At 32.6% G+C, this 25,407-nt stretch overlaps 4 protein-coding genes across 4 annotated transcripts in view; 1 reads left to right on the top strand and 3 right to left on the bottom strand.

The window, feature by feature from the left end:
* LOC149488639 (WD repeat-containing protein 44) overlaps window positions 1-25,407 on the bottom strand; it is a 102,598-nt gene that overhangs the window by 36,972 nt on the left and 40,219 nt on the right. The window lies entirely within an intron of this gene.
* Rab11 (RAS oncogene family member Rab11) lies at window positions 321-10,479 on the bottom strand. The gene is made up of 6 exons (XM_089695184.1): window positions 10,179-10,479; window positions 9,641-9,762; window positions 4,126-4,358; window positions 3,640-3,755; window positions 3,057-3,194; window positions 321-1,818 (listed from the first exon to the last, which is right to left on the bottom strand). Exons 1-5 carry the CDS (start codon window positions 10,216-10,218, stop codon window positions 3,064-3,066), a joined length of 642 nt encoding a protein of 213 aa, XP_089551310.1. The 5' UTR covers window positions 10,219-10,479; the 3' UTR covers window positions 321-1,818; window positions 3,057-3,063.
* On the bottom strand, window positions 10,931-14,717 carry mRpL1 (mitochondrial ribosomal protein L1). The gene is made up of 8 exons (XM_089695758.1): window positions 14,585-14,717; window positions 14,426-14,475; window positions 14,208-14,338; window positions 13,765-13,978; window positions 13,012-13,179; window positions 12,053-12,286; window positions 11,529-11,626; window positions 10,931-11,109 (listed from the first exon to the last, which is right to left on the bottom strand). Exons 1-8 carry the CDS (start codon window positions 14,601-14,603, stop codon window positions 10,977-10,979), a joined length of 1,047 nt encoding a protein of 348 aa, XP_089551884.1. The 5' UTR covers window positions 14,604-14,717; the 3' UTR covers window positions 10,931-10,976.
* Window positions 14,984-24,645, top strand: LOC149488643 (uncharacterized). The gene is made up of 11 exons (XM_089695114.1): window positions 14,984-16,025; window positions 16,375-16,504; window positions 16,836-17,001; window positions 17,368-17,548; window positions 17,936-18,053; window positions 18,528-18,648; window positions 19,198-19,317; window positions 19,637-19,775; window positions 20,365-20,514; window positions 21,401-21,518; window positions 22,311-24,645. Exons 1-11 carry the CDS (start codon window positions 15,118-15,120, stop codon window positions 22,563-22,565), a joined length of 2,406 nt encoding a protein of 801 aa, XP_089551240.1. The 5' UTR covers window positions 14,984-15,117; the 3' UTR covers window positions 22,566-24,645.

Raw genomic sequence — 25,407 nt, 5'->3', positions numbered from 1 at the left:
AGATACTCCGTATTATGACCATAATCCAGAAGTTTCGTGTAATGGAACTGTCCATTTGATAAATTTAAAACATAATTATACAGCATCCTATTTTTACTTTCTTTCTCTATATTTTTTGCGTGTAATGGTTCAAACAAAATATTATAAGCGCAGTCTAGTAAGAGCTAGTGAAAATCGAAATCGATCCTGCCGTTTTTAAGTTTGTATGGAATAATCTGTTACTCCATATACATTAAAAGATTAGTACTTTATTATGGAGTGAAGAAGCAAACTTTAAATTTCTGCGTGTTTAGAAATTATACCAAATAAAACACATAATATTTACATTATTATTTATTATCTTTGTCTTTAAAGTAATTACAGATAGGCACTAAAAAAATAACCATGCATATGTAAGACCATAATATATTTAATTATACATCTTCGAAGCTAGTGCCGTTGCTGTCGAGTATGGCAACCCCACACGCTTGAGTATTGATGGCAACCCAACGACACTTATATTGCAACACCCAACGGCTTCAACGTTCAAATTATTTTAAAATACTAAATCACTGTTAGGGCAGCACTGATTTATTTTTAGACATCCCTACTTTAGTAGAAATTTGTTATTTTTTCAATAGAAATTAGTAGGTTTCTTGGATTCGTCCATTAAATTACTTCTAGAAATATGGAGTATTTTAGTAACGTCCTGTATAAATCTTTCAAATATAAATTTAGAATGTACCATCCCTAACAATAAAACTCAACAGAATCTCAATAGTGCTGTCAACATGAGAAACAAATAACAAAAAGCGAAAAAAACGTTCCACCGAATCCACAAAAGGCACATATCCATAACTAAAATCATTTAAAAAAGCTAACTCTTCACTTAGTACAATACTACTAGCTAACATCGGTTATGTGTATATTATAGACCATAGACAATTCTAAGCATCAGCCACTAGTTTTTTTTTATATCTGTAGTCAATGGAGTTTGAAATAAAACAATGTAATTTTAAATCGCGGTTTATTATACACATCCCGATTACATAACTTTTAAACGATTAACTTAACAAAGACTATTTTATTTATAATTTACACAGAACCGTGGCGAAACAATCAGATTATGAAGCTATTGTGTGCTATATCATATCAGCCCAAATTATTGCTCGAGTGTATGTTAACAGATAGTTCAAGTGAACTGGCAATTTCATTAACTAAATAAATACAATATGAATTATTCACTAGAGCGGACCGCGAGTGAGTTTATTGTGGCAAAAATGTGTTTAGCTGAATAAAATATTCATTTTGTTTAATTTAACGATTTGATAATTCATGATAATCAAGTTTTTGAAATATTGTCCAATTAAATTTGTTTTTAAACGGAAACTGTAAAACTACAATAAACCCACTTACGCCCGCATAAAAACTTAAATAAATCGATAACCAATCGGTTTGAATTTCTAAGCGAACATAAAAAATACCGAACCGTGTGCTTTTGCATTGAAAACTACGTGTTTCGAATCACGTTACGAAGTGAAACCTCTCCAAGTCGGCGCAAACATTCTTGATCTTTCCACAACCTTCTAGAAGCTTCTAGTACATTCTCGAAGTTTAACTTCCACGCGTGGCGGGCACGCGTAACATTTTATAAATTTATAATAATCCGACACTAAATTACACAAAGCTATCTACATGAGCTCGTACTGTGTTGCCAGTTAATTAAAGCGGATACTTTAATACTGTCCACGGAGGAATGGCGTGGCAACATTTGTTTGGGAATGATTGTCTTGCGTTGTGTTCCTTCCATTCGCTTCCACATACTTAACTGGACATTTTCTGGAATGGAGAAATGTCATTGTTAGTCAAAAAACAAATTATTCTTATTAATTTTATACTTAAAATGAGAAACATAATTATTGTATTGTACAAAATATAAATTATATTATTACTGACACTTTAGTATCGCTATGAGAGCGTGTAGTACCGCAGTATACGTAAAACTTTTAACGTTGCAATGATATTACAAGTAAAAAGGTGTAGATAGGTTATTAAGCGCTTCTGGTGTGGCACTTCGAAATGTGGCTAATTAGCCATATTTTACTTCAGTTTCTATCATGTCACCTTACTTAATCTTGTGTGTGTTAGTGTGCCGTTTCTGAAGATCACTTTTTACTTGTAATATCATTGTAGAAGTGCTTAAAAGACTAGTGTGAGCTTTATATAAGCATAGTACATATTACATAGCTGATCACCTTGTATAATAATATACACAATATTATTGTGTAGCGGCTAGCATGGGTGTGGGATAAACATGCTGGATACACACTAAGTTGTGTTAAGTTATATGTACACTGGCAACTGTACAAACGCGAGTCCCAGTAAATAACTGTAGTGACTACATATCTGCACGTATCAATCTGGTAAAATTACGGAATGTGAGTGTGAGTCCCGCGCGTGGTGTGTTAGCACTTAGCACAGGGCACGGGTGCGTGTTCCTAGTGCCAGTGCCAATGGAAGCATACGGATTGCCACGTTAGCGCGGTCTGAACTGAAGACTGCTTGTGCCAGTGCAGGTTGTCAGTAGCACTAAGGTGCGGGTGGGAGCACAAAAATTGACAGTGTAGCCAGTTGGCAGTCGGCGGCTGCCAGTGCTGCTGCAGGGGAGGGGGTAGCGGAAGAATTCCAACCAATACCCTCAGCCCCATCATTAAAGCAGCTCGACGGAACATAGTGGGGTTTTAGTCGGTAAGAATCATTGAGTTACTATGTACTATGTACTAGAGATGGCATCACTACTACACTATTTGTAACACAAGTTAGAGTCAATCGTCTCAAACCATTTTTTTTTGTTACATTGATTGGTTTTAATTTATAAATAATAAGAGGCAGAATATCTACAAAGTTTATGACTCACTAGTTGCTTGTTGCACAGATTTTGTTTGTGGTGTCCTCTCTATAATAATACCTCAATGGTAAGAATCCGACATAACCCTCGGCTCCTTACCCTCCCGGGGGCCGTGGGTCTATGCAAGATTTCCCCACTTAAAAAAGGGGGAGTGTGGGGGGGGGGGTACCTGGCGGCTACTGGCAGCACTGCTTGCGCACGGAGTCGGCGGCGGAGGGCCGCACGTCGGCCGGCTCCGCGTCCGGCCGGATCACGTCGCCCTCCGGCGGCTCGCGCATCTGCTTCTGCGACACGATCCTGTAGATCTCTGCAAGGATAAAGCAAATATTACTGTGAGATCAAAGACGTATACGACACTTACTGGAAATATAGGTTGAAATCCATACTAATATTTTAAATGCGAAAGTAACTCTGTCTGTCTGTCTGTTACTCAATCACGCCTAAACTACTGAACCAATTTTCATGAAATTTGGTATGGAGATATTTTGATACCCGAAAAAGGACATTACTACTAACTACTTTTTATCCCGGGAAAATGACGCATTCCCGGAAATCCCACGGGAACGGGAACTTTACGGGTTTTTCTTTGACTGCGCGGGCGAAGCCGCGGGCGGAAACCTAGTTTTGTAATAAATATTTTGTAGCAAAGAAACTGGAGGGAAGGTATTCTTAATACTGTATGTAATATTTAAGATATCAAGGAATATCGATATAATATTGTTATAATTATGATAGAATGAATGAAAACTTACCAGTAAGAATATTCTGGAATGCTGGTTCAACATTCGTGGAGTCCAAAGCCGATGTTTCTATAAAACTAAGACCATTCGCTTCCGCAAATGCTTTTGCCTCTTCTGTTGGGATTGATCTGAAATTGAGAATGAAATTGTACATTTGAATGATGTTAATAATGAATTGATTATGGTCATGGACTTTTGTATTTATTTTTTGACAACCACCTGCTAGCACTCCATCTTACCAGCAGATGGTGTTAAAAAAAAAGACGGGTTGCACTCGGGGAGTGCCGGCAGAAGTGAAAACGCGCGTAGTAGAGAGGGGATAGCTGTCTACTCTCCATCCGTCTTACGCTTTTTCGATCAGGTCACGTGTCCTGACGCGAGTTTAAGATTTTATACCCATTACAGAAAAAGTGCTCAATGCCGCTAAAGAAGTTTTCACTTCAAAAATCGCACTTCCCTAAAAGGTATCTGTTCACTTTTCTCTTGAAGTATACACACCTGAGATGCCTGAGATCGCTCTTGTTCCCGACCAGCATGATGAGTATATTCTGGTCGGCGTGATCGCGCAGTTCGCGCAGCCACCGCTCCACGTTCTCGTACGAGAGGTGCTTCGCGATGTCGTACACGAGCAGCGCGCCCACCGCACCGCGGTAGTACGCGGACGTGATCGCGCGGTACCTCTCCTGGCCCGCCGTGTCCCAAATCTGGGCTTTTATGGTTTTGCCGTCCACCTGCAAGGGTTGATAAAATAATAATAATAAAATTAGCGAAGCAGTATATCGTCTGGGCGTTCAAAACAGTCATATAAAATTGAAATGTCGTTTAGTATGTGAAGGCATTTTGGCTGGTCAATACCGTTGAAATAAATATTTTAATTATGGATAATACAATTGCTTGATGCAGTGTTGTCACATAACTTATTATGATACTGCTGTTTATTATACTTCACTGTATTTCTTTATTTACTAAATTCATATTTGTTAATCTATTCCAGGAAATTGGGACAATCTACAACCAACCAAATCACTATAATCTGAATCAGAATTGAGTGGATTTGAATACAGCATTTTTACAACACCGATAAATAGATATTTTTTAAATCCTATTTGAGTCTCACTTGATTGCATTGTTATCTTTGTGATTTTTGATGAAACAGCGTCTCAAGTGTGGTGACGTGTAAGGCGACATGGGTACTCAAACTCAATAGATTATAAAGAGCGCCTCTTGTAACGTGTAGAAAAGAACAAAAGCTGTTTAGTATAATGCAGGATAGACCCTGTCCTGATTCAGGCAGTGCATACTGCATTCATAAACATATCAAAGATATAGAATTCTAATTAAGTTTTGTTAGATGTTTTTAGAAAACTTTAAGAAAAGGTCATCCACTTTTTCAAATAGAGCATTATATTTTATTCCGTAACTTGGACCGTTATTCTTATTTCAATACACACATGTTACAGCTATACACAAAGTAAACTTCACCTACAATAGAACAAATTGAATAAAGTAACTCGCACATAAAATATATAACTTAAAAATTAAATCGTGTTAAAATGTAAGAGCAACAAAACAGGTGTTCACACATTACAAATAAACAGATTAACCATTGCTCACATGGTGACACATGCTGTTGATAGTGTTTTCGATAAAACTTCGAATACTACGCGTGTATTGAAAATTTTTCATGGATTGTAAATAGAATTAGATAAAATTGATGATTTAGAATATAACCTAAGTAACGACTTGTAAATTGTAATAGTGAAATATTTAAAACAGAAGCTTTGGTTGCAAAATTTAACCAAATTAATGTTTTTCATAAACATAATGCAATTTTCATTTTGAACAATGTCAGACCTATATTGATATGTATAAATTGCATACTCTTCTTGTTCTCGATAAAAATAAAAATTGCTGACTCTTATTTTCGCATCAGAGGTTCAACAATCAGATAAAGAATTACTTTCTCGTTTAAAATCGTCTATAACTGCAGTGTACTAAATGCTTCAACAATAAAAATAGCTTTTTCTAATTAAAAGCTTTATATGAGAAACAATCTTCTCCCACATTAAGAGACCAGTCCAATACAACGTATTCAAAAGTATTACATATAATATCTGTATATTCATACGGTACACTAAAGTATATTCATCATCTCGATAGTGTGAATGTGATTGAATCACATCGAAGCTGGCCTGAGGTCAAGCGAATATAATTAGAAGGTCGCCGACACTTCCCCTTATCGTGCTTTCGTTTTTTTACAATAGAGGATGTATGTTGTACGGAATATATATTTGAATATAACGGTATGGTGGACAGGAAGCAATGAATTCGATCATTTAAAGTTGGTGGATTAGCAACAATTAATAAATTGCCTATGAACTCTTGATATAGGTTCACTTTTAATGGTGCATGTTCTAGAGATTAGAAAAAGAGATTTAACAAAGAGTTCGTTAGAATAATACAAATAAATAAATAATTTCCGAAAGATGTTGAATGTTGATCAATGATGAAGAGGTTCAAAGTGACCTTAAAAATTAATCCATATCCCAAATATTTAGGCGAAAAACGCTCATTGAAAAGATGATGAAGAGAGATCTTTTCACGACTCGAATCGTTTATGGAATTACAATTGTAATTCATTATTTACACCATATAAAAGTTTGTATTGCCTAAGCGTATAGATTACATGTAAAGATTAGGAGGTATTTCATTTGGTACGGCATCATTTACCGTTGATAATTTGCACAGCTTGATATTATGATATTTTCACTACGTCAACCTATGACGATGTTTGACGATGTTTTTTTTTCTATTAATTTATTTTTACAATAATTAATAATTGTAACACGAAAGATATGGAAATAAAAACAGCCAATTGTTTTGCTGACCGTCGCGTCCGCGTCGTGTCGATGTCGTGAACGCTGCCATAAAGAAAATCTCGTTTATATGCAAAGATAGGAGGAAAATAGGAAAATTGAATTCTTTTTAAACTTAAGTTTACCTATTGACTCTGAATTAAACTTTTGATTTGTGGTTTTAAGAGTTACAGTACTATTTCTTCAATACAAAATTTCTTCAAAATTCCTAATAACCTAAACAGATGGTACTGGTACCTACGTAAAAGAATATGTCGTTCAAATTAATATTATTTGGATATTTAATGCCGAATTCTGATAAGTTTTCTACTTTCTTAATTCAGATACATAAGTGTGATAACAAAGGATTTAAAAATCCTTAGAAGTATGTATATCATATTAGAAATATGTTGAACGCTATTCCGAGACGTATTTCACTACGCGGTTGCGGGTGGATGAATGACATCATGCCAAACAAGTTTTCTTTACGGAGCTTTGTGATTACATCTTCCCACATATAATTTGTTGCAAAAACACATTTCTATGGAATGAAGAAGCTGACTATAAAAGGCCTCATTATAGTGTCAATATGCGCCCAACTAGAAATTTTTATTCGTTCACCATTCGTAAACTTTATGCACGCATTGTACTAGTATACAAATTTAAAAATTACATAATTTTGATTTATTTTTGGTTGCTTGATAGGGAATAACTTAAAAACTTAAGTTTTCGAAATTTAAAAACTAAAATAGGCTGTATTTTTTGTTATTCTCATGAGAGCTGAATTTTCGCCGCTAAAATCGCGGTCGCAGCAAAACTCGTGATAAAAATGCAAAACTTTTTATAAGAGAAATTTGCAACATCAACAGATAGGTAGAAGTGTTATTCAGAAAGTCATATACTTAGATATTGTAAATTCTTTCAACAATACACTCCTCAAGGAAAAAAGATTGTTATTGATACATAGAAGTTTACTACAATTAAACAAAATAATATGCCTAACAGCCTATGAATCATTTGCTTACGATATTGAAAACATTACAAAAAATATAAAAAAACACAACATGTGACAAAATAAAAACTATCTAGGAAGTTCACTTGATATTAAGACACAAAATCAAGCTGTATCGAATAGCAGCAGACAATAAGGTCACATTACATTCATATTTCGTATGTAACAGGTTACATCACCATTTAGCAAAAGTAGTGCATTTAAATGGTTATTACATGTACTACAAAACAAAAAGATTAATTGAAAAGTTTGTGTGTGTATATCAATTAGGAAGTACTGTAACAATTGTTACAAAATTTATTAGGTGCCACTACAATTATAACATAGAGATGGTTACTATATGGATGCACTTGATTAAATTTAATTGAAATATTCTTGTTAAATGGAGAGGACTAGGTATTAAAGATAAACCAGACAACTGAGTTGTTTCAATTATCAAAGTATATAGGAATAGTAGTGCATTTATATTCTATTCCTATTGGATAGTGATTGCAGCTATTTAATAAAAGAATAAAGAAATGGCATGAAAAACTACATAAAGAGAATTGAATGAAAAAATGCAACATATTTTTTAATAGAAGGATGTTCATTATGAACTTAAATATTTGTCAGAGAAATAAATAATTGCTAAAATAATCACTGCTATTTTAATAAACTGTTTAGATAGTATAATTACCTACAAAGAGATATAGTTTGCATTATTCATTTTGTAACTATGTAAGATAGAAAATAATCTACAGAATGCACTTTATTATGGTAGTTAAAACTGTAAATACATACAATAAAGCCTTTTCTATAGAAGGCAATGAAACTACATAAACTTGACTTAATTTAAATGCAATAAATAAAAGCAATCTTCTCTATTTACTACTTAAACTGGCACCTTTCCAAATATGCTATATGTTTTACACAGGGAAATGACCTGTACTTATATTTATTTGGTTGATTATTGTACAAACAATGTTGGCAATTTGTTTTGATTCAATGACTTTTAATATTATAAACAACATTTTTTATAGTTGTTCATTATCTTTTTGATAGTAATGTACATCACTGAATTAAACTTAATATCAAACACATTTAGTTAAAGAGAGAACATTTTGCACTAGACAGGCTCAATGTCTTTAAAAACATGTTTTTTTTAGCACAGAATAATAATTTACTATATAATTTTAATGGAATACACTCTTATCTTATATAATCCATCTGACAATATTTGATTAAAATGTGATATTATCAATGTTATTGCAATCATAACAATTATTTACATAAGTCACTTCTGAAACACTAAATTTTGTTTAAAATGTTCTATTACCATCACATAATAAATCACCAAGGTTTAGAACATGAGAGATCACTTCTTCATGACAACATAAATCAAAGAATAAAGTCCCATAGGGATACAAATTATTTTAAACAATAAGTATGATTATTAATATGACCTCAATGTAAAAACGTATACAATGTACTTACAAGTCAGAGGAAAATCTTTAGAATAACGTAGAATGTATCCAACTACATTTTGAAATATCTCACTTTTAAAAAATATGGATAATGTACAAAGAAATGTGTCATCATTATAATGATACTTAACAAAAGGTTATTTCAAACAGGTGCAGAGTGTTTACTTTATACATTAATCAGTAATAACCATTGCTAAATGAAAGATAGATATGATAAACACAATTTTTACATTTTTATTTTGATTTGACGTTCTGGTGAATTATTTTATTTCATTCACATATCAATTTGATCATCACTTATCACTTGTAGTTAAAGTAATTTTAGTTGAGATTGAAAGGTTGGTATTTTTATTGTTCAATTTGGCTTTTTTGCATACTTTGGATGTTAAAAATGTACATTTTCAGTATTAAAGTATAGCAGCAGGTATGCCTTTACCTTTCTTCTGAACAATTTTGATAATTTTATTTGTTTAGCTCTATAAGATATGGACTAAACTAATGGAAAAAACTAATAATTACACTGCAGCAAGCAAATGTTTTTCACTATCAATAAATTTATGTAGCAATCTATAACTTTTCATAAATAGATAAGTGTAATATAATAATTACAAAGGACATAGGTAATCTCACTTTTATGTGTGGCATTTACTAATTGCAATTTATCAAAGTAAATAATAACTTACCTCTATACTTCTTGTTGCAAACTCCACTCCTATTGTTGATTTTGACTCTAGGTTGAATTCATTTCTAGTAAAACGTGAGAGAAGACTACTTTTTCCCACCCCTGAATCCCCTATCAAAACAACTGAAACAAAGAAATTATTACTTTTAAATGAGATCCAAAGTACTTATTTTTGTATATGCTTTTTAATGGAATTTTCATACACAAAAATTACATTTAGGTATATTGATTAGATCACAGATGAGTACAAGGTGACTCACTACTTAGCAAGGATCTCAAAATCGATTGGTTATCGCCAGCTGATGGAAAACAAAAGATTTTACACTATAAATCTCACAAAAACAATTATCGTGACTTAAACTGTAGGATTTAACTATTCTATTAATATTCTATGAGGTTTTTATACCGTAACTTTAATATATACGTCACAAATATAATCTTTTGTAGTAATATTAAAAGATAAATAGATTTTATTGTTTCCGATTTCATATGTTTATTGATATATTTTTTTTTGTTGAAAACTCCAGCACTTTGCTTACCTTTGAACAAATAATCATATTCGTCCTCTCTTGTACCCATTTTGATATTGTAGTTGTCCGTTCGACGTCAAAATCGGTCAACTAATAACGTCAAGATCGTAGAAACGTAAACAAAAATAGTTGTATACAAAAATATCACAGACTTGTAAAACACTGCACAGCTTTGCCAATATCACTTTTGATAACGGATTAATTAAATAAAAACGGGTTGAATCAAATAAAAATATTTAATTGTCTCAGAGACAAAATGGCGGATTGTTTTACGCCCCTATTGGTGCCTCACAAAACGTCATTTCAGCTGACATGTTGACGCCCTGTTGTTTCGTTTATCTTCTTTTTTAATAGATGGTCGTGGTTGGATTCGGGGTATTTTGTAATAAACAATATCTACAAGTTTCTATGGTACCTGCCGGGCCTAGAGATTTTTTTTGACTTTAGATAAACTAATGTGACTGAAATAAACTCTTATTGAAAGTTGAATAAATTGAATAAAATTTCAATACCATACATTCGATTGTATAAATTAAAAAGAAATTTCTCCACAAATCAACAATATCGATTCCGATATGAAAAGTTAATTAATAAAAAAAATGAAAAAGTTAAATAACTTAACAAAAAGGGATTGCTATCTGGGGAAGGTAAAGGCAAAATAAGGGCAAAAGCAAAATGTAAAGTGTTTTGTATAAGGGCGAGGCGAGACGTCATTTTTAGATAAAAATGATTTTCGCGGCGAAATAAAAATGCATACATATATTATTTTGTTTTATTTTACACTAAATACTTTTTTACATCCTAATTTTACGCAGTTGCAGCCACGACTTCGTCTTCATCATCACTATCGTCTTGCACTTCTTTAGATATCGTGCGATCAACGTATACAAATGGATCGATCTTTAAGTTTTCCGTCGATGGCGGGCTGACAATTATACACCTAGAAAACCATAAACAATGTTATTATTTTAATTTTTTTTAAACATTTTTTTCAATAGTAGAAATTTTTATTTCTCCTTTACTATGCACTCTATGGTTGAGTTCCGATTCTTAAACACTTTCCTTGATGTATGTCCCAAATTGATAAAAGAATTACATAAAAATCACGGTCAAAAATTGTCTGAAGCAAATTCTGCTCCATGCATGTATCAGGCAGAGTTTTCAAATGAGAGATATAGACTTTAAACATTACTGCCAGGAAATAAGGTGCTAATTTTAATGCATGTTTTATGTATTGGATTTGATGACCTAGAAGGTCTTATGGGTCTATTATTTTGTTCATAGTATATCAATAATTGAATTTGCTTTGTAATTTGAAAAATTTGCAATATTCATTGCAATATAATAAAAATAAATTACCTAGTGATGAAAAGTCCATCTCTCTTAGGTCTTGAAGACTGTATGTCTTTCAGCAGCCTGTCAATGTTCTCGGCGACACATTTCGGTTCCATATTCAACTAAAAAGAAAATTACTTTAATTACTCAATTAGTTAATTGGTAAACCACTTATAATATATGGGCAAAGATTTCAAAATATCATTTATGAATGAGTGTTTAATATAATTTGTAAACAGTTTCTATGCAAGATGTGACTGTATACTTCAATTATTTATTCAATTAGACTTCTTTTACACGCATTTTCGATCTTCATTAAATATTTTTAACAATTACCACCGATTGGGAATGCAGTATCTATGAATAACCAGCAAGAAACTCCATAGTTTCTCTTTTAAAATCATGTCAATATTACAATTTAATTTTACATAATATGTAACTTATATCTACATGTCATAATATGCCAAAAAACTGTCCTAATGGTTCTTACGCGACAAACCTCCATGGATTTTCATTAACACAGGTAAGTAATAATAAAAATTCCTCACCCTTCCAACCGGGACTTCTACGGACCCAAAGTTCTGTTGCATCTCATCTTTCACGACCCTGTACTGTATGCCGGCTGCGAATTTCTTCACCAGATCAGCTATATTAGCGTCTAATGTTCCACCCTTAATGTTTGGGAAGCGCCGTTTCATCAGACCTCTGATGGGCACCAGCTCTGTTATTATGTTAGGGTGGGCGATCACATAGTCATAGTCGCCTAGTTTTATGGTACCTTCCTGAAATAGAAAGAGAGAAATGTTAAAAAATGTTATGATTTATGAAGATACAAAAGTGCTTTTATAAGAAGTCTAATTGAATAAATCAATGTTTGAGAAACAATTAATTATACAGTGTGTAAAGTGTAAACTAAACTTTATTTTAGAAATGTTACATACTCAATTAGCTCTAATATGAGTTCTTAGGTTCATAGTAGTTGAAATTACAAATATAAACCAACTTTGATTTAAAAAAATGTTTTGCATCGCAAATGGCAAGTATCAGGTAAAGGTGTAAGAAATAATACCTGAAATTTATTTAAGTATAAAGTTAAATATATACTAATATTATAAAGCTGAAGAGTTTGTTTGAACATGCTAATCTCCGATTTGAAACACTCTTTCGGTGTTAGATAGCCCATTTATCGAGGAAGGCTATAGAGTATCTACACTAATATTATAAAGAGGAAAACTTTGATTGTTTGATTGTAATAAATAGGCTCATAAACTACAGGACCAATTTTAAAAATTCTTTCACCATTCGAAAGCTAGTAATATAGGATAGGTTTTATCCCGGAAATCCCACAGGAACGGGAACAATGCGGGTTTTTCTTTGAAAACGCGGGCGGAGCCTCCGGCGGAAAGCTAGTAGGCTATATTATATCATCACGCTAAGACCAGCAGGAGCGGAAAAATGCAGGTGAAACCCTAGCACAGTTCATATACAATAAAACATGACTACTCACTTGAATCTTCTTTACAAGTTCTGTACCGCCAACAGTGGTGGCACCAGCGTCCGTCACCTGTTTGATCAACTCCGCTCCCTTACAAAACGCTAAGATCGTGCGCTCTTCTTCGCGAGGGAAGTTGTGCGGAAATAGAGTAAGCTTCGAGAAGTTGTCTAGGAAGCGAGTCTGTATAATAAAAATTTAATTCAGACGCAGCATTTATTTTTAAAAACAGAATGTCATTAAAACATGGTTTGCTTTTTCATAGATGTGTGTAGTGTACCCTACTTATAGCAATATAACTGTTGTTTGCATATTACAATGGATATTTAAACAAATATTAGAAAGGGTGAGTAAAATTTTAACTACTATAAAACAAGATAAACTTAAAATATGGCAACATATTTTTTTTATATACAAGGGTTTGGTAAATTGTGTTTATTTTGCTCTTCTTTTTTTGGTTTCTCTGTGACGAGGCAATCTGTTTTCAAAATACTTGGCCCTTATATTATTTGGAACTTCCGAGAAAATGTGTAAATGAGTAAATTTTATTTTTTATATTATTATCATTACATAGTATAAAACAAAGTCGCTTTCTCTGTCCCTATGTCCCTATGTATGCTTAAATCTTTAAAACTAAGCAACGGATTTCGATGCGGTTTTTTTTAATAGATAGAGTGATTCATGAGGAAGGTTTTAGTATATAATTTATTATGTTTTAGACAAAGCTGGCGAAGTCGCGGGCGGAAAGCTAGTAATATTATAAATTACCTTTTTAATTCCTTCCATGTTAACTTCCACCTTAGCAAATACATAAGCTTCTGGATCATTATACATAGTGGGGTGGTGGGTTTCCTGGTGCGCTCTAACAGCCTCCTCAGCTGTGTAGACTGGCCATCGGTAATAACGCATGGGATATACATCATCTACCGCTGCATGTTTGAACGAATCGTCTAGATGCTTGTTGATCAATTTTTTTGCTACCCTGTAACAAGGTTTTTGTTTATGTGATTAGAATATTTATTATTAAAGTTAGAAGAATATTGGACTAATGGTAGATGTATAAAAATAATTTTGAAAAGGTTACTAATGTGAATTTTGAGTAGAATTCTACTTGAAAGAACCAAGAATTGATATAGCTTTATTTTATGTAGTATGTTGAATAGGAAGCTTGTACATGTTTGGTAATAATAAAATTTAAAATCAAATCTTACTTGTCCTTTCCTCTCTGGTTGTGTGGAATAAATCCAACTTTTGTTATTTCAACTTTAACTTTCTTTGCACGGGCCTTCGCCCTTGTACCTTTACGTGCCGCATAATATACTATACCAGTGTTAATCGAACGCTGTAAAGAATAAAAAATATTTTAAATGTCTGAAAACTGTTCATAAAATTACATGATAAAATTATTATTTTTATTTATAATACTTACTGTTGTCGTAGCATTAGATTTATATAATGATAAGCTGTTAAATAACGATCCTGCAAAGCGAATTTAATAAAATATTAATTGAAATAATTGAATTCATTTTACTACACACTCGACTATAAATATTGTATCAAACGTCTTATTAACTTGATAAAAACTTACGGAATAATGTTCCAGACATATTCAATATGTTATAAATTTAATTCAATACATGAATTATTTTTATTTATTAAAATTTACAACAATATTAGAATTTTATTTGAGGTTATCCATAGACTTTACTGGCTGACATTTCATTTTCTGGTTCTGCGGCACAGAATACTGGCATATTTACATAATTTAATATTTTGAGTTTTTTTCTTAACAATATTTTTTTGATTTTCTTCCTTAACTAGCGCCTACAACTACAGTGTATATTTGATATGATATTTCAGTTAATTAATTAATCAAATAATTATTATTTTATAGTCTTTCTTTTCAAAAAGACTCGAATCCAAAATAGTCGTTAAATTTGTATTAAAAATTAATGTTGTCATTGTCAATAAAATCAAATCACAACATTCTCAAACATTTGTGGCCGTTTGGTGGCCGTTGTGATTGTTTTATTTCATTTTATAATCATGAATTAAATTCTTATCAAATGATCAAGACTGCAGTTTATCAGTTTTTTATACAAATAAAGTAACTGATTCAAAATGGAAAAGTTTAATAGTACAATTCTGTTAATATCCCTTTGTGCATTATTGTGGGGTGTGGCCGGTCAATATGAATGGCAAATACGCGATAGTTTTGACGAAGTTCGGGGTAAAATGGATAAAGTTAAACCAGACAATTGTTATATTACACATTTAGATGACCTTTTCTTGCCCGATGATTCTGTGTCTCACCATCCCGATGTCAAAGAAATAAACATTAACCCCGTATTTCCAAATCGTACGGCTATGTTGCATTTACACAACATGGTTATGAACCGTGCGTTCTTCTGGAGTTATATCCTTCAGTCTAGGTTTATTCGTCCAGCGATAAACGATACTTACGATCCAGGCATGATGTACTATTTCCTCTCGTCAGCTGCCGATGTGTCTTCGAATCCTTACATTAACGCTAGTTCTATATATTTTTCACCAAACATGTCATATACATCGTCATACAGAGGATTCTTCAACAAGACAATGCCGCGATTTGCGCCCAGAGCGTTCAGAGCTGACGATTTCAATGATCCAGTACATTTGCAGAAGATATCAACAATGAACACTTTCTATGTTGAGGATTTAGGAGCATTCGATCCTGATAGCTTATCGAAGGATTACACTTCGGATTTCTATCGTATAAATGAGTGGTACCAGAAATGGTTGCCTGACAGAGTTGATAAGAGGCACGATACAAAGACAACTTACCAAGTTGAGATTCGTTACGCAAATAATACAAATGAGACATTCACATTTCACGGTCCCCCTGGTAATGATGAAGTTCCTGGACCAGTGAATTGGACGAGACCGTATTTTGATTGTGGAAGGTTGAATAAGTGGCTGGTGGCTGCAGTATCTCCTGTGGCTGATATTTACCCCCGACACACACAGTTTAGACATATTGAATATCCTACGTAAGTCTATGCTTCATATTAATACAAAAGATAAATTTTGACTATTGCATTAATTTCTAATAAGAAATAATCAGTTGTACCACGTATTTGTGGAATAATTTTCAAAATGATAAATCTTATATATAAAATTCTCGTGTCACAATGTTAGTCTGCATACTCCTCCGAAACGGGTGGACCGATTCTCATGAAATTTTCTGTGCATATCGGGTAAGTCTGAGAATCGGCCAACATCTATTTTTCATATGTACCACGGGCGAAGCCGGGGCGGACCGCTAGTATGACTATATATTTCTTTATTGTTTTAAGATTTGCTTAGAAATTAATCATTTATATTTGTAATTGTCCACAGGTATACTGCAGCAGTTGTGATGGAAATGGATTACGACAGGATAGATATAAATCAGTGTCCGCCGAGCCAGGGGAATGATAAACCAAACAGATTTGCTTCTACAGCACGGTGTAAAGAGGAAACTACTGAGGTATGATTTGCTTTTTTAACTTTAATTATAAGAATAATTAATGAAAGTTTATTATATTGTAAACTGTCCAATTAGTTTAGACCATCAAGTTTTTGTTTTCTGTATGTTTTGTATATGATGAATTTCCCTTTAAAATTTGTTTTTTTTTTCAAGCGTTTGTGCATCTAGTTGTTTTTAAATATCTAAGAATAAATGCTAAATGCCATAAGCAATATTAATAAAACAATTTGCAATTGACAACTCAAATCTCATAGAAAAAGGTGAAAATGACAAAATAATACCAAAAAGAATTGATAAAACATCATTAACTTAATCTTTTTATCGTTTATAGTGTGAACCCCTCCACGGTTGGGGTTTCCGACGTGGTGGCTACCAGTGCCGCTGTCGACCTGGCTTCCGTCTACCCAGCATCATCAGACGACCATATCTCGGGGAAATTGTTGAAAGGGCAACATCTGATCAGTATTATAACAACTTCGATTGTATGCCTATTGGATGTAAGATTATTTATTATATTTACTTATTTAGGGTGCAAATTTACATCCTTAGAGCTGTATTATTTATTTTGTTTAGGTACTCTAGATAACTAGTAAATGAAATTTCAGCAGCTGTTATTATTAGTGTAGACTGTAGACTATATAAATGTATAATATTGTATTTAGAAGTTCAATATTTAGATTTTAGAACTTTTAAACACGTATTGCAATCATAGTTATCTCGTAAGCGTATCTTTGAAAAGCAATACAATGCCATTAAATAAACGTTTTCTTTCTTTCTTGCAATGCATACAGCATTCAAATTCAGACTAATTCCATATAAAAGACCAATTGCTATATTTTTTAATGTTTCTTTCGTTTTTTTAGGGATCCAACGTCTTCCTGTTCAATGGGAGAAGGCTCATCCTTTCATCAGAGCGATATACGCAGATAGATATTACGAGTATGTGAACGCTACGAGTGGACCAGCATCGCTACATACTGAAAGGGTCAATGTGTACGAAGTACTGAACTTTATTAGAGGAGTGCAGCCGCATAATTGTTCTTTGTAAGTTTTTCTATTATACAAATCTATATTAGTTAGGAATAAATTTCTTAAAGATGATTATATATATGTTTGTATTTTCAAATTTTATTTATTACTAGCTTCCGCCCGCGGCTTCGCCCGCGTGGTGTTTGTGACAAAAGTTAATATTTTCATTCACTATTTTGTTTGCATCAAGTTTTGATATATTGTCGAAATGTATCTCCTTTCCCTGTATTTATTTATACTGTCTCTCTTTCATTCAAATAGATTTCAATTATTTTTTTAACATTCTACTGAATATATCTATACTCATATTAAGTATATGTGTACTTAAGAAATTTAATTGCATGCGAAAACAAAATTATTCAAATCGTTTTATATATTTTTCTAAATGATTATTATTTCCAGATATAATCCGTCAGACTTATTCCTTAATGGTGATATAGCATTCGGCGCAGAGGAGCAATTCGAAAACCAAGCGAAAATGGCCGTGCGACTTGCCAACTTTATCAGTGCTTTTTTGCAGGTAAATTAATATTTATTGCTAATGTAACAATTTATTATTGGAAATTGATTATTAGTCATTTTCGAGTATATAAAATGATAGAAAAAAGACTTTAAGAATCTGTTGTTTCGTATTTTCATAGAAAATAAAAAGTATTTGTATGCTATGTAACTAAGAATAGGATCGATTCCGCGCCATATTGGGACGTCATTTTGTTAAATCGAATGAAAATCATTATCTCAGTTAAGTAATAATGTTTGTATTTTAAAGTGTGACATAAAATAAAGTTAACACAAATCAATAAATCGTATTTTTCAAAAGACATTTGACACTTAAAGGTAATTGAAATTCCTGTTCCTAGATGGATTACATCATAATATTACTAGCTATTGTCCGCGGCTTCGACCGCATATACTGTTTCTTTAGCGAATTCTAGTAATTCTCATTCTCATAATATATGTATATTGTTTTACATTAAAATACAATTCTATACAGGTGTCAGACCCTAAAGAGGTGTTCAGTGGTACCCGAGTGGCTGATAAGCCTCTAACGGAAGACCAGATGATCGGTGAAACACTGGCTATAGTGCTCGGAGACTCCAAGATCTGGTCAGCTGGTGAGTGGCCTTACATTAACAGACTTAAAAAAAAGCCGTGTGGCACTCGGAGACTGCCGCGGTAAAGCTATTGCATAGCATAAAAAGTATCACCGCTTTGCCGGTCGGAGTGAGGGGTGTTAGGTTAATTCGTTACGGATTTTTTACATTCGGTCGCCGCGCTCAAGGCCCGAGATAGAAGCTATGCAATAAAGGATAAGGTTCACAATTAAGCAATATTTTTTGTAATAAGAGTTTAGTAAAGTTTTCTTTTACATGTATCAATTAATTTTTTACAAATAACGAACAAACGAAATAAAACGCAGATATCAAAAAACTTTAAACTGATATCGAAAGTAGGTACTTTCGTTATCAGTTTAAAGTTTTTTGATATCTGTAATAGTTACAGAATAATCGCCTGTGCACACTCAACGATTAAACCCTGTATATTATGTATTTTGTTCCGATTTTTTATCTATATATGAGTTAATGTTGTATGTGTTTTTTTAATATTAATGAAATAATGTAAAATAATAATGCCTTTAATTCATTTCATCTTTATTTAAACAGGTACATACTGGGACCGTAATAAGTTCACGAATCGTACGATGTTCGCGCCGTTCGCGTACAAGACTGAACTGAACACGAGGAAATATAAGGTTGAAGATCTTGCACGATTGAATAAAACTGGTAAGACTTAATTACTGAAATCCTATTCTTGTAATATAATAATTATAATTAGTTTAACTAATGCGAAAGTTACTCATTCACAGTATAACCATTGAATGATTTTTGATAATTTTTGGCAGTGATGTAGCTTATGAAACAGAATAACTAATGATCTATAGAAATATTTTATTTCTTCTGTGGGTGGGACCGCGGTGAAATAAAATCGTCAATATGTTACTCGCTAAATTTTAAAGTTAAATTGTAAATAAAAAAAAAAAATTGTCTTTAATAAATTAGTATAAGCTAAAATTCTTCCTTTGAATCTATATTATATTTGCAGAGGAGATGTACACAAACAAACCCTGGTACCAATTCCTGAAGCAGCGCTGGTCAACCAATTTCGATAGTTTGGAGAAATTCTTCCTGAAAATGAAAATACGAGACGATGAAGTGGGACGCTACTTGAAGCAATATGAGAGGTGTGCTTATTATTTTTATAGACGTGTTAAAAACACACGTGTCAGAAGTGAAATTTCTTTGGCAAGATTCAAAGTTATCAAAATCGTGACGTAATTACTCCATGACGTGACGGTATTTCCATGACGCAACCTTGAAATTTTACGCCTTACGAAGTTTCACTTCAAAACTTTTAAACAATCAAAATTCAAATACGTATGTATAATTCAGTCATTCAAATATTACATATACTTACATATAATATTTAATTAATTTAAGATCAATACTTTCAAACTAAAACTAAATTTTTTTCGCTACTGTCATGTTTCAATGAGATTTAGACTATTTTCTATACACTTAAAAGAAAAAAAGCCGGGTTGCACTGGGGGAGTGCCGGCAGAAGTGAAAACTTGATTATTAATGTTCAGCATGTTTGATATTTTGGAATGGTATCCGTCTTACGCATGGAATATAAGGGCTAAAAAAAAGTATCCGTCTTACGCTTTTTCGATCAGGCCACGTGTCCTGACGCGAGTTTAAGATTTTATACCCAACGCCGCTAAAGAAGTTTTCACTTCAAAAATAATTAAATAAATGTTTTTTCTTCACCAGGTACCCCACATTCTACCGCGCGGCTAACATTGCTCACGGGCATTGGACACAGCCCTACTACGATTGCACGGGGCCGGTCAAACAGTGGGTCGTTACATACGCGTCGCCGTTCTTCGGCTGGGACAGCGTGAAGGTCAAGCTGGAGTTCAAGTGAGTAGGCTTTATTGAAGTGAAACTTCTTTATCGGGGTTGGAAAAAAATTTAGTGTAACATTTTTCCGTTACGCGCCATCTTGTTTTTATCCCTACCACGCGTGATTGACGTATTTCTGTACTTAAAGGTGTATATAGTAAATTATTTTTTGAAAAATATGGTCATAAAGAAGTTACTAGTACAAGCACACATTTTTTTTTGTATCTAATTTGACAGGTGTGAATGGCGGCTTTATTTTGGAATTTAATTTGACGGGAGTGAATAGCGGCTTTATTTTGGAATTTAATTTGACAGGTGTGAATGGCGGCTTTATTTTGGAAATTTAATTTGTCGGTTGTGAATGGCGGTTTTATATGCAACTTTTGTATGAATTTATGGCAAGTAAATTTAGGTGTGAATTTTAGGCTTTAATGTTTTTTTTTATTGGAAGATTATGTAGATGTATGTAGTTGGAATAAGGTTTGAATAGTGGATGAAATGAAATGAAATGAAAAATACTTTATTGCACACTTAATACAGGATTATAAACTAAGAACAAAAAAACTGGATGATAGTTTTTCAGTTGATTGTGAATGATGTTTTTATCGAGTACTAGCGGTCCGCCCCGGCTTCGCCCGTGGTACATGTTTACGTTTTCTCTACATAAGAACCATCCTCGTACTTCAAGGAATATAATAAAAAAAGAATTATCGAAATCGGTTCAGCCGGTCTCGAGTTATGCGCTTACCAACACATTTTGCGATTCATTTTTATATATAAGAAGATATGGTCGAGTAAATTTTTCGAAAAAAACCAGTTCTTCGAATTTATTGTACAGTTTATGTGTTTTAAACCATCCTATAAGTAATAGATCTTGTTAGTATCTAAATAAAACATTTTTCAGAGGTGTAGTTGCAGTAACAATGTCCCTAATGGCGCTTGATATAAACCAATGTCCGGACAAATACTATGTGCCCAACGCGTTCAAGAGTACGGATAAGTGTGACAGGACATCATCTTATGTGAGTCTTTATTTTTTACTAGAGGTCCGCCCCGGCTTCGCCCGTGGTACATATTTCGCAATAAAAGGTAGCCTATGTCCTTTCTCGGGTATCAAAATATCTCCATACCAAATTTCATGCAAATTGGTTCAGTAGTTTAGGCGTGATTGAGTAACAGACAGACAGACAGAGTTACATTCGCATTTATAATATTAGTATGGATTATATATGTATGTTTATCAGCCATCTGGTTTCCATAATATGTACAAGCGAAAGCTTAGTATGGGATCAGATCATGCCATGTGTGAAAATTGTCTTGAAATATTAATTTAAGTATTTATAAATTTATTACTAATTTACAATTCGGCACCCTTGTCGCTTAGAAGCCATTTATACAGGGTAAGTATAGGTATGGTTACTTTCTCTACTGTGAAAAGCAAAGACCTAAAGATTGCGCTCTTTTGATATAAACAACACTATCATTTAGATTCAAAATCTATTTTAGAAGCAACTGTAATAACTTTTTTAAAACTAGTTATCGCGTTTTAAAATACACGCGCATATTTTATTCATTTAAAAATTTTCCGATAGTTTTTTTTTATGACAGAGCAAGCAAAGGAGTAGATGGGGCACCTGATGTTAAGTGGTCACCACCGCCCATAAACACTTGTAACACTAGAAGTGTTGCAGGTGCTTTGCCGGCCTTTTATGGACAAATAAGCTCTTTTCTTGAAGGCCCCAATGTCGTAGTTGGCTACTAGTTGTTACAACTTCATTTAACACTATACAATAACACAACACCCAAAATTTCAGTGCGTACCAATACAAGGTCGCGGGTTCGAAGCCGGCGGTTACAAATGCGAGTGCCTCCAAGGTTACGAGTATCCCTTCGAAGACGAGATCACATACTACGATGGCCAGATTGTTGAAGCGGAGTTCCAGAACATTATTCTGGACAAACAGACACGTATAGATATGTTTAAGTGTAGATTGGCTGGTGCAAGTGCTATACAGAGCAGTTTTATTATAGTTTTGACAGTTTTGGTACTGTTGATTAAGTTCAGGTAAGAGTAAATGATGGATAATACCCGACTGTGTAGAATTAGGTCCGAATTTTCAATGCTTGGATAAAACTTATTTGTCGAATAATGTATAAAACCACCATTTTAAAAACGTTTTCTAATTGTCCGTATTTGACAGTTTACGTGACATTTTAATATTATTGTGTAATACTTTATTGGACGGATAAGTTTTATCCAAGCGTTGAAAAATCGGCCCTTAAAATAAGAAAGAAAGATTAGCACTTAGCTTCACGTTAATAGGATGTAATGCAGGATGTTATTGTAACATTGATTTTTTTTTTATGGAGAAAAAATAGACATTTTGTGCGGGAAATAAACGCCGTACTGTTATCCACTGTAATGTTTTTTGCATTTTAGTTTGATCAAGTGTATTTAATTAAAATCAATCAAGCCATTTTGGCGTGCCAAAGACCTAAGTATACTTAAACACTCTTGATAAGCACAGTCGGGTAAAGTGACGCAGTGATTTAGTTTTGAAACATGATTTTATTGATATTAGGTACAATTTCTATGTCAAGTCGAAAAGACAAATATATAATAGTTATATATATAGTGATTGAGAGAATTCATGAATTGAATAAACAATCATTTTTTCTAACAATGGCAGCATGCACAACAGAAACATTAGTAAATATAGAATACAATATAAAATTGTATATCAAGTTTGTACCTTATTATGTATGTTATTAGAAAAAAAAAATGTTTTTATTTTGATTTATAGAGATTTCACAAATCTATAACGATAGCACATTTCATCCTATAAGTTTTTATTAGAACGAAACAAAATGACTTATTTTTCCGAATCTCGGGGATTCATTTAATTTGAATGATCCATTTTCGGCGCAGAATGTATTGAATTTTGAATACAATTGTGATTATTTTAAGTTTTAACATTCCTGTTTTACACAAAAGGCAATTTGTACTTTTATATGACAGAAATGTAGTGAATGCATTTTTTTTTTAATTTATTTTGCAATCCCTTTTGCTCGTTATCGATGAAGTTTTTAAAAATAATAGCAAATAATAACCATGCGAATTTTTTTGAAATCTATTCTGTAGCTTGACGAAATTTCGCGTGATTTGAAACATTTTTTTTCTCAATTTATCTTTGGTTTTTCGCATTTATAATTGAAACATTAAAATGCCTTTTTTATATTGTCGTAATGTTTAGACTGATTACATATACATTAAGAATCTCATACAAGAATCATGTTATTATAAGTGAGCTTATCTATACTAATATCTAATTGTATTATATTCCTTTATATTTCGTAAAAATAACAATGTTTACTTTTGTAGCAAATGTAATTGTATTATTTGTATTTCTATATGCATTTACCGTTGTTTTTAAATGTTTATATTTCAGCTACTAGCAAGTATAAATAGTGAATAAGGATTTTTATGTTAGAAGATGACAAATTCTTATAAGTGTAAGAGATAAAAATGATAAAATTGACATTGGATAATTTTATCAATCATTTGATTTATATCATTTATATAGTAGTTTTAATAAACCACATAAGATCTACTTTTACACCAACTGCGTCTTAAAGCAGTCGTAGGAGCGGCCGTACACGGACTGCTCGAGCGGTCGGTCGTTGACTGCTCAAGCTGTCGCTACAAACCGCGCAGTTGACGGCTTGAAGCAGTCTCAACTGCTTGAAGCAGACCGTGTACGGCCGCTCTTAAGCTTTTAAAAAATTCAAAAGTACTGTTAATCAGACCACCTACATACATAGCATTGAACAAAATTGATACTTATGTAATATTTTATAAGCACTTACTTTAGATAGAAAAATCAATTATTTTTCCATAAACGTACAATGTTTACTTTTGTAATCAATTATAACCTTTCTGGTTTATGTAATTAGAATGAAGTAAGATTTATAATTTTAGAAATAGCCCATGTTACATACATATATCGTTACACAAGTAGGGTTTTATAAATTGAAAAGACAGATTTTGTCAATGTATTTTATTATTCGTTGATTTCATTTGCCAGTGAATATTCCAAGGTGATATTGAATCCGTCCATACTGTGCCTTTAATAAATATTTTACAAATTATACGCATTTTATTTTATCTTCCTATAACATACACTTCATCGGACATTCTGAAAAATAAAAATTAATTATTTTCATCTGAAATAAAATACAATATTATTGCTTGAAGTGGTAAAATCTCACTAATAGGATTTGTGTTTATAATTACATTTTATTTAGCAAGTCGACGTTGTAAAAAATATAAAATGATCTTCTTTTGCAAGTTCATTAAGCTTTTACTGATTGGGTTTAACTGGAGTGATAACAGTAAAATACTAAAACAATATAAAAATGTAACAAGAGTGTTAGTTTTGGAGTTTTTTTTATTTTAAATACAGATATTATCTACAATGAATGTATCAATACCTAATTATGTACTAAATATGAATTACTAGCTGTGCTCCGCGGTTTTACCCACAGTGCTACGCTCCTGTTGGTTTTAGCGAGATGATATTATGTATGCCTATAGCCTTCCTCGATGAATGGGCTATCTAACACCGAAATAATTTTTCAAATCGGACCAGTTTTTCCCGAGATTAGCGCGTTCAAACAAATAAACTCTTCAGCTTTATAATATTAATATATAGATTTATTGGGTAAAAAACAAAAATATTATTATTATATTTATTTGCATATAATTAGTGATATTAATAGAAATCATTTGGAAATCATGCTTAAAATATTATGTATTTAGTATTCGATTTTAATAAGAATTTAGATGTGGTATGTTATAAAAATTGGAGATTTTAAGGATAGGTATTGACTGAAAACACGTACGTTTGTTGA

This window comes from Colias philodice, chromosome 5 (genome assembly GCF_061535455.1).
Source record: "Colias philodice isolate Cphi_HAF_F1 chromosome 5, ilColPhil1 Martin Lab GWU primary, whole genome shotgun sequence".
NCBI lineage: Eukaryota > Metazoa > Arthropoda > Insecta > Lepidoptera > Pieridae > Colias > Colias philodice.
Note: the sequence above shows the minus strand (reverse complement) of the source record. Positions and strands in the feature narration are given on the sequence as shown.

Bases quoted from the DNA above. Each gene is read 5' to 3' on its own strand.
- Rab11 (XM_089695184.1), bottom strand. From the start codon at position 10,218: ATGGGTACAAGAGAGGACGAATATGATTATTTGTTCAAAG. The intron at 9,763-10,178 runs GTAAGCAAAGTG...TCTTTGTTTCAG, and splicing joins ATATGATTATTTGTTCAAAG to TTGTTTTGATAGGGGATTCA. The intron at 4,359-9,640 runs GTAAGTTATTAT...CAACCCTTGCAG, and splicing joins TTGCAACAAGAAGTATAGAG to GTGGACGGCAAAACCATAAA.
- mRpL1 (XM_089695758.1), bottom strand. The intron at 12,287-13,011 runs GTGAGTAGTCAT...TTTCTATTTCAG, and splicing joins AACTTGTAAAGAAGATTCAA to GAAGGTACCATAAAACTAGG. The intron at 11,627-12,052 runs GTGAGGAATTTT...TTTTCTTTTTAG, and splicing joins TAGAAGTCCCGGTTGGAAGG to TTGAATATGGAACCGAAATG.
- LOC149488643 (XM_089695114.1), top strand. From the start codon at position 15,118: ATGGAAAAGTTTAATAGTACAATTCTGTTAATATCCCTTTGTGCATTA. The intron at 16,026-16,374 runs GTAAGTCTATGC...AATTGTCCACAG, and splicing joins AGACATATTGAATATCCTAC to GTATACTGCAGCAGTTGTGA. The intron at 19,776-20,364 runs GTGTGCTTATTA...TTTCTTCACCAG, and splicing joins TACTTGAAGCAATATGAGAG to GTACCCCACATTCTACCGCG.